General features: G+C 41.3%; 1 protein-coding gene across 1 annotated transcript; it reads left to right on the top strand.

The window, feature by feature from the left end:
- Nucleotides 1-742: 742 nt before the first annotated feature.
- On the top strand, nucleotides 743-1,681 carry LOC129678145 (olfactory receptor 13A1-like). The gene has a single exon (XM_055608841.1). The coding sequence runs from the start codon at nucleotides 746-748 to the stop codon at nucleotides 1,679-1,681; it is 936 nt and encodes a 311-aa protein (XP_055464816.1). The 5' UTR covers nucleotides 743-745.
- The last annotated feature ends 8,107 nt before the right edge of the window (nucleotides 1,682-9,788 follow it).

The raw sequence follows: 9,788 nt of genomic DNA, 5'->3' as shown, positions 1-9,788 counted from the left end.
GTCAGTGAGGTTCATGGAGACATGAAAGCCACAGAAGTACTTTGAATGTAAAGGCTTGCGTTTTGAGAAATGATCTCTGGGGCAATAGATTTGAGGTGGGTTAGAGCCAGGACAGTATCAATAACAAAGGAAGTCATAGATCTCTATAAATTAAATTCAGAAAACACACGGCTACTTGTCTATGGGGAATGACGATTATAATGTTGAGATGGGTAGTAGAGCCCTCACTCCAAGAAGGCAAAATGACTGAGAAGTCAAAGGCCAGGTGATAAAACAAGGCGTAAGAACCATCTTGGGGTGTATCCATCCAAAAGACACCATCATGGGGAGAATACCTGCTGTGGAGATGAGGGGCATGCCTGTGGTTAGGGATACATCTGTGTCTAAAGTCATTGCAGAAGATCACGGTGCTTACAGGTGCTAGAGATGTAAAGTGCAGGCAGGTCCTGAGTGAGGGATGCTCCGCTCTGCCCACATGTTCAAGATGATGATCCAAATCAGTTGGGGGAAAGTTCCTAGATAGAAAATTTAAAGTAAATAAAATAAATATATGTGTTTTCTAAAAGGCATGGTACAGACAAATAAGGGACAGGAAATTTCCATGAAGGAAATACATTCACTCCTTTTCTTTCTGATGACAGGGAGTCTTGAGATGATCAAGTTTGAAAATTAGATGTTGAAGTGGTAAACTGAGATATTTTCTCCTAAGATGAAAGACACAACAGTGGACCCAAAACTTTCCATTATGGTGTTAAGGCCCAACCAGACAATGGTGACAGAGTTTGTGCTGGAAGGCTTCTCAGAGCACACTAGCCTAAGACTTCTCTTGATAGGCTGCTTCCTGTCCCTCTACACAATGGCTCTAATAGGCAACATAGTGATCATTGCTTTGGTCACCTCCAGCACTGGGCTCCACAGCCCCATGTACTTTTTTCTGTGCAACCTGGCCACCATGGATATTATCTGCACCTCCTCTGTGCTGCCCAAGGCCCTCCTTGGCCTAGTCTCTGAGGAAAACACCATCTCCTTCAACGGGTGCATGGCCCAGCTTTTCTTCCTTGTCTGGTCCTTGTCTTCTGAGCTGCTGCTGCTCACAGTCATGGCCTATGACCGCTATGTGGCCATCTGCAGTCCCCTGCATTACAGCTCCAGGATGAGCCCACAGCTGTGTGGGACCCTGGCCATAGTTGTGTGGTCTATCTGTGCACTGAATTCATCTATCAACACTGGTCTGATGACACGGCTGTCATTCTGTGGCCCCAAGGTCATCACCCACTTCTTCTGTGAGATCCCCCCACTCCTCCTGCTCTCCTGCAGCCCCACATATGTGAATAGCGTTATGACTCTTCTGGCAGATGTCTTTTACGGAGGCATCAACTTCGCGCTCACCTTGCTGTCCTATGGCTACATCATCGCCACCATCCTGCGCATGCGCTCTGCTGAGGGCAAGAGGAAGGCCTTCTCTACCTGCTCCTCCCACCTCATCGTGGTCTGTGTGTACTACTCCTCTGTGTTCTGTGCCTACATCAGTCCTGCTTCCAGCTACAGCCCAGAAAGAAGCAAAGTGACTTCAGTGCTGTACTCGGTCCTCAGCCCGACCCTGAACCCCCTCATCTACACACTGAGGAACAAGGATGTCAAGCTCGCCCTGGGCAGACTCTTGCCCTCTTCCTCACATTAGGTGGAGATGTGCAGGCTGTGTTCCCAGCTTGGGCTGTTTCTAAACATGCTTTCCGGAGAGCAGCCTCATGGAGTGGAAGTGTACCTATTGCTGCTTTAGAAAACCTTTCTCTGATGCAAGGACTGGGCAGTTCCACTTACTGTAACCTCAAAAACAACAAAATCCTTAGAGGCAATGAAAACAAAACACTCAAGCTTTATTTCCTGAGAAATACAAACCATTTCAATTAAAGTTTACCTAAATGGAGATTTCATATTTCTGGACTGGAAGATTTCCAGTGGATGATGATAGTGATACTCAAAAAACAAAGCTATTTCATCCAGTTCCACCCTGTAAACATCAATCACAGGACCTTGTTTCAGAACTATGGCTAATGAATCTAAGTTTTATAATGAAACTTGAGGGGCCAGTATGGCCACAGTGTCTTGGGAGATGTGGAATTTCTATTTACAGTTTAGTTCTGAGCTATGGAGGTAAAATCTGGGGGCATTGGCACGGAGAAAGAGGGAATTGATAGTGCAGAGATGAAGTGTAAGTTTCAAAAATGCACTTACATGTATCAGTTCTGCTTATTTTCTCACAATGATGAGACAATTGAACTGGTGGGAAACATTAATTCTTGTCAACAGTTTTAGGAGAGGCAGACAAATAACTACACAAAATGCATGAAGTGGAATGCTTCCTGCATGTCATCAATAAAAATCAACAAAGATCGTAGATGCAAAGATGCAAAGGCAAAATGCTTTTTATACAATATGTGTTGATCATATTCACTCCTCTCTCCCAAGTCCTCCCAGACACTTCCTACCTTCTTACCCATCCAATGTCTCTCTCTCTCTAATAAACAAAAATAAAAAACTAATAAGATACACACACACACACATCTTTTTGAGCATCTATTCCTGACTAAATCTCTGAAGACTCAATGAGAACAGGAAGGAGGCAGAGTAGGACAGGAAGAGGAAGGGGAAGGGTTCAGTGGCCACTGTTGTGATACTGTTAGGAAGACCTCTCAGCTGAGAAAGGGCAGCATCTGCAGCAACTGCTGCTGAAATAGGTCTGTATCGTTTTCAGACTAAACACAATCTTCACTGACATTCTTCAGCTTACTTCCTTGAACCTTCTCATATTTGTACCACACTAGAACCGGTGATGCAAATCAGATATATGTTATATTAATTAGCTTTTCATCCCTGTTATCAAAATTCTTTCCCAAAACATTTATTTTGTCTTATGGTTTCAGAAGCTTCAATCCATGACCACTCGACTCTTTGTTCTTGTTGATGGTGAGGCAAGACCTCATGGGAGTGGGCTTATATGGTAAAGTAGCTTCCTCCCATAATGGCATCCCAAGAACACCAAGAAGAGGATCACCTGTGCTCAAATAGCTTTCTCCTTTTCCCTCAATCCCATGCTTTCTACTCCTTTGTCTCTGGATGGTGCTGCCTACATGAAGAGTGACTCCCCTTCTTCAGTGAATCATTTCTGGAAACACTCTCATCTGTATGGAGAGCAGTGTCCCTCAGTGATCTCCTGAGTGATTCTGGATTCAGCTATTGTGTCAATAAAGAGTAACATCTGTGGATCATTGGCCTGGGCTGTTAGTTTCTTTCACACTGTCTGCTTCCTCTTTAAGTCATGTTTTGGCCATTTCTTCTATTATTAGTGTCATGCCTGATATTTAAGCTATATAACTGATAATCACCCAAACACTAAGTATGCAAGTGGTCACACACACACACATACATGCATATATCTCATATATATTATTTAGAAATTTCTTTTTTATTAATGTATTAACTTTATATCCCAATTATAGCCCCCGCCCTCATCTCTTCCTGGTCCCACCCTCCCTCTGCCTTCCTCCCTATTCCTGTCCCCTAGTCCTCAGAAAAAGGGAGTCCTCTTCCCTTTACCAACTGACCCAAAACTATCAAGGATCTTCAGGACTGCCTGCATCCTTTTTCTCTGTGGTCTGGCAAGGCTGCCTCACCAGGGGGAAGTGATCAAAGAACAGGCAACAAAGTTCATATCAGAGACATCCTTTGGCCTCCTTACTAGGTGACCCACATGGAAACCAAGCTGCCTATAGGCTACATCTGAGCAAGGGCTCTAAGCCCCAAATAACTCAGATTATTGCCAATTCTATTGGTTGCTCTCCACAAACTTATGGTGAGGGCCTATTGATGAGGACAACATCTACATACCTAATTTAACATGGAGAAGTCAAGCTGGTGTCTAACTAGAGAATTCACCCCCTACTGATTAGCCTTCACAGTAATAGAAGGTACTCGACATGCTACGAACATAGCTACAAACACTTCAGTCTATGTTGGTAACCTACCTAAATGGTTCACTGGTGCAACAGTGGTACAAAAGTTGTAGGAGCAAACAACTATTTTCTGATTGGATTTAAGGCTCATTCCATGACTAATTCTTTTCAGACAGCCAAGTACCTGAGACTAAACAGGCCATGGACCTAGGAAAAACCAAATACCATTGTTGTGCTAAAAAAAAAAAAAAAAAAAGCAGGGGGGGGGTTTAACCTGTGGATCATGAACCCCATAAGTATCACAGTTCAGGTATGAAATGCAATATGCATGCCTGTAGCAAGTTCATACAGTAGCAAAGTTATAGCTACAAACTAGGAACAAAATAACATTATGGTTGAAGTCACCACAACATGAGGAGCTGTATTAAAGGATAACAGAGAAGGTAGAGAAGCACTAACATAGCATTAAAATGACTCCTGAGGACAATCTGCTATATCCATGGATCTGTTTCTTGTTCAGCCAGCATTAGAGAAGCTTCCTACTGGAGGAGAAGAGAACCAATAGAGACCCAAAGCTGGACAATGTGCAGAGTGTGTGAGACCTTGGAACACTCAGGCCTAAATGGAATGTCTTCATCAAACCCCTGCTCTGAGGGCTCAGGGAAACATTTACTTCCAGACTCCCCAAACTACAGGACATTTTTATTGCTCTTGGCTACCATCCATAACTTGGTGGACCTTATTATCCAAGATACAATATGCTTGAGTCATTGGACATAGAGAAATCGATATGACACTGACTTGAAAACATTATCCCTACTTAGCTAGCTTTCATGATGCTATAAGGTTCTATGATGCTGTCAGGGAAGAAAAATAATCAAAGGCCTTAGCTTATGAACTACAATAATAAATTTCCACCCTAAAATATTCACTGAAAAATAATGGCATGATGTTATAGGAGTGATCAACCACTTTATGATTGATTTTTTAAGTTTTTTCTTTTATTTTTATTACTTATGGTTTATTCTCTTTGTATACCAGCTATAGCCACCTCCACCATCCCCTCCGAATCCCATCTTCCCTCCCTCGTCTTCTATGCCCCTCCCCCAGTACATTGATAGGGGAGGTCCTACTCCCCTTCCTTCTGACCCTAGTCTATCAGGTCTCATCAGGACTAGCTTCATTGTCTTCCTCTGTGGACTGGTAAGGCTGGTCTCCCCTCAGGTGGAAGTGATCAAAGAGCCAGCCCATGAGTTCATGTCAGAGAGAGTCCCTGTTCCTCTTACTGGGGAACCCTCTTTGACACTGAGCTACCATGGCTTACATCTGTGCAGGGGTTCTAGGTTATCCATGCATGGTCCTTGGTTGGAGTATCAGCCTCAGAAAAGATCCCTGTGCCCAGATTTTTTGGTTCTGTTGCTCTCCTTGTAGATCTCCTGTCCCCTCCAGGTCTTTCTATCTCCCCCTTTTTTCATAACATTCTCTGCACTCTGCCCAAAGTTTGGCTATGAGTCTCAGCCTCTGCTTTGATACCCTGTTGGGTAGAGTCTTTCAGAGACTCTCTGTGGTAGGCTCCTGTCCTGTTTCCTGTTTTCTCTGTCTTCAGATGTCCATCCTGTTTGCCTTTCTGAATGAAAATTGAGCATCTTACCCAGGGTCCTCCTTTTTGATTATGCTTCTTAGGTGTATATATTTTAGTATGGTTATTCTATATTATATGGCTAATATCCACTTATAGGTGAGGATACACCATGAGTGTCTTTCTGCTTCTGGGATACCTCACTCAGGATGATCTTTTCTAGTTCCCACCATTTGCCTGCAAATTTCATGAGTTCCTTGTTTGTAATTGTGGAGTAGTATTTCATTGTGTAAATGTACCACAATTTCTGTATTCATTCCTCAACTGAGGGACATCTGTGTTGTTTCCAGGTTCTGGCTATTACAAATAAAGTTGCTATGAACATGGTTGAGCAAATGTCCTTGTACACTTGAGTACCTTTTGGATATATTCCTGGGAATGGTATAGCTGGATTTTGAGGTAGCACTATTCCCAATTGTCTGAGAAAGCGCCAGATTGATTTCCAAAGTGGTTGTACCAGTTTACATCCCCACCAGCAATGGAGGAGAGTTCCTCCTTCTCCACATCCTCCCCAGCATGTGTTGTCACTTGAGTTTTTTATCTTAGCCATTCTGATAGGTGTAAAGTGAAATCTCAGCGTCATTTTGATTTGCATTTCCCTGATGACTAAGGACATTGAGCATTTCTTTAAGTGTTTCTCTGCCATTCAATATTCCTCTATTGAGAATTCTCTATCTCTGTACCCCATTTTTTAATTGGATTAATTGATTTGTTGCTGTTTAACTTCTTAAGTTCTTTATATATTCTGGGCATTAGCCTTCTGTCAGATATAGGGTTGGTGAAGCTCCTTTTCTAATCTATAGGCTGTCATTTTGTTCTTACAACAGTATCCTTTGCTTCACAGAAGATTTTCACTTTCATGAAGTCCCATTTATTGATTGTTGATCTTGGAGCCTGTGCTGTTGGTGTTCTGTTCAGGAAGTTGTCTCTTGTGCCAATGAGTTCAAGGCTCTTCCCCACTTTTTCTTCTAAGTGGTTTAGTGTGTCTGGTTTTATATTGAGGTCTTTGATTCACTTGGACTTTAGTTTTGTGTAGGGTGATAAGTATGGATCTATTTGCATTATTCTGCATGTAGATATCCAGTTAGACCAGCACCATTTGTTGAAGATGCTATCTTTTTTCCATGGAATGGTTTTGGCATCTTTGTCAAAAATCAGGTGTCCATAAATGTGTGGGTTCATTTCTGGGTCTTCTGTTCGATTTCATTGATGCACCATTTTGGTTCTATGCCAGTACCATGCAGTTTTTATTACTGTTGCTCTATAGTACAGCTTGAGATCAGATATGGAGACACCTCCAGAAGATCTTTGATTGTAGAGGATTGTTTTAGCAATTCTGGGTTTCTTGTTATTCCATATGAAGTTGAGAATTTTTCAAGGACTGTAAAGAATTGTGTTGATAATTTGATGGGAATTGCATTGAATCTGTAGATTTCTTTTGGTAAGATGGCAATTTTTTACTATGTTAATCCTACAAAGCCATGAGCATGGGAGATCTTTCCATCTTCTGATATTTTTTCTTTCTTTCTTCAGAGACTGAAAGTTTTTTCATACAATTCTTTGAATTGTTGGGTTAGAGTTACACCAAGGTATTTTATGTCCTTTGTGGCTCCTGTGAAGGGTGTTGTTTCCCTAATTTCTTTCTCAGCCCATTTGTCTTTTGTATACAGGAGGGCTACTGATTTTTTTTTAGTTGATTTTGTATCCAGCCACTTTGCTGAAGGTGTTTTTCAGCTGTAGGAGTTCCCTGGTAGAATTTTTGGGATCTCTCATGTATACTATCATATCATCTGCAAATAGTGATACTTTGACTTCTTCCTTTCCGAACTGAATCCCCTTGATCTCCTTCAATGGAACCGAACAGAAGACCCAGAAATAAACCCACACACTTATGGACACCTGATTTTTGACAAAGATGCCAAAACCATACAATGGAAAAAAGATAGCATCTTCAACAAATGGTGCTGGTCCAACTGGATGTCTACATGTAGAAAAATGAAAATAGATCCATACTTATCACCCTGCACAAAACTGAAGTCCAAGTGGATCAAAGACTTCAACATAAAACCAGGCACATTAAATCGGCTAGAAAAAAAAGTGGGGAATACCCTAGAACTCATTGGTACAGGAGAAAACTTCCTGAACAGAACACCAACAGCACAGGCTCTAAGAGCAACAATCAATAAATGGGACCTCATGAAATTGAAAAGCTTCTGTAAAGCAAAGGACACCGTCATCTTATTGGAATTTTCCTTTGATGAGTATGAAATGACCTTCCCCATCTCTTTTGATTAATTTTGGTTGAAAGTCTATTTTATTAGATATTAGAATGGCTACTCCTGCTTGCTTCTTGGGTCCATTTGCTTGGAAAACTGTCTTCCAGCCCTTTACTCTCAGGTAATGTCTATCTTTTTTACTTAGGTGTGTTTCTTGTATGAAACAGATTGTTGGATCTTGTTTAGGTATCCATTCTGTTAGTCTGTGCCTTTTTATTGGAGAGTTGAGTCCATTGATGTTAATGGAGATTAATGACCAGTGGCTATTAGATGCTTTGATTTTGCTGTTGGTTGTGGTAGTGTGTTTGTGTGCTTGGCTACTTTTAGTTTTGTTGTAGTGAGGTTATTTATTTCCTGTGTTTTCCTGAATGTAGTTAGCTTTCCTGGGTTGTATTTTTTCTTCTAGTATCTTCTGTAATGCTGGATTCATGTGTAGATATTGTTGAAATTTGTTTTTGTCATTGAATATCTGGTTTTCTCCATCCATGATGACTGAGAGTTTTGCTGGGTATAGCCTGGGCTGACATCTCTTAGGGTCTGCATGATATCTGTCCTTTCGTAGTCTCTGTTGAGACTCTGGCTTTCATAGTCTCTGTTGAGAAGTCAGGTGTGATTCTCATGGGTTTGCCATTATATATTACTTGGCCTTTTCCCCTTGCAGCTTTCAGTCTTTGTTCTGTATACTTACTATTTTGATTTTTATGTAGCTGGAGGATTTTCTTTTCTGGTCTAATTTATTAGGTGTTCTGTAGGTCTCTTGTATTCCTATAGGTCTCTCCTTTAAGTTGGGAAATTTTCTTCTATGATTTTGTTGAAAATATTTTCTGGGCCTTGGAGGAGGGAATCTTCTTTTTCCTCTATTCCTATTAGTCTTAGGTTATGTCTTTTCATGTTGTCTTGGATTTCTTGGACGGTCTTTGTCAGGACTTTTTTAGATTTAACATTTTTTTGATGGATACATCGATTCTTCCATTTTATCTCCTACACCTGAGATTCTTTCTTCCATCTCTGTAGTCTATTACTTATGCTTATCTCTGTAGTTCCTGTTTTCTTCCCTAAGTTCTACCTCTCCATGATTTCCTCTGTTTGTGTTTTCATTAATTTTTCCAATTCTATCTTCAGATCTTGAGCTGTTTTGTTATTATCCTTCATCTGTCTGACTGTATTTTCCTGTTTTTCCTTCAATTTCTTCAGCTGTTTTTTGAACATTCCTTTGTTTCTTTTATTTCTTTCAGTGATTTAATTATTTCCTCTCTAAAGGTCACAAACTGTTTGGTTGCATTTTCCTGTGTTTCTTTATGGATGGTCATAATCTGTTTGTCTTTATCTTCCTCCATTTCTTTATGGGTGGCCATAAACTGTTTGACTTTATCTTCCTCTATTTCTTCACGCATTTTTATTTGTTTCCTCTATTATCCTCTTCATAAGCACAGATGTAAGGGATGTAAGGTCATCTTCTTGAATTTCATTTATGCTGGGGTGTCCAGGGCTGCTTGCCCCTGGATAACTAGGTTCTGGAGATGCTATATTGCTCTCTTTTGTTGGTTGAGCTTTTACACTGGCCTCTACCCATTAAGCTATCTCAGATGTTGGCTGTTAGTTTCTGTACTTCCTGGAATCCTTGGGTGGGGAGATCCCCTTGGCAGGAAGATGATTTTTCCTAAAGGAGGCCTCCTCAGCTTTTTGGGTATGGTCACTGAAAGGCTGGTGTTTCTCAGGAATTGCCGCAGCTCACCTCAGGCATATAGGCCTGAGTGATAACTGTGGTCTTTGTTAGTCAAGGGGATCTCTCCTCTCACCCACAGAAGTCCTGGAGACAGCTGTCCTACTGCTGGGTTTCTTGCTCTGAATTTAGTGAGCTTCTGCTATTGTTCTTATACTGTTTTCTAGGCACAGCCCTCTTGAGGTACCTGGGGGGCC

This window comes from Psammomys obesus, unplaced genomic scaffold, assembly GCF_907164565.1.
Source record: "Psammomys obesus unplaced genomic scaffold, mPsaObe1.curated_primary_1811, whole genome shotgun sequence".
Taxonomy (NCBI): Eukaryota; Metazoa; Chordata; class Mammalia; order Rodentia; family Muridae; genus Psammomys; species Psammomys obesus.
This window is presented reverse-complemented; position numbering and strand designations above follow the sequence as displayed.

What these genes read in the sequence shown, in the direction of transcription:
- LOC129678145 (XM_055608841.1), top strand. Translation starts at nt 746, where the DNA reads ATGGTGTTAAGGCCCAACCAGACAATGGTGACAGAGTTTGTGCTGGAA.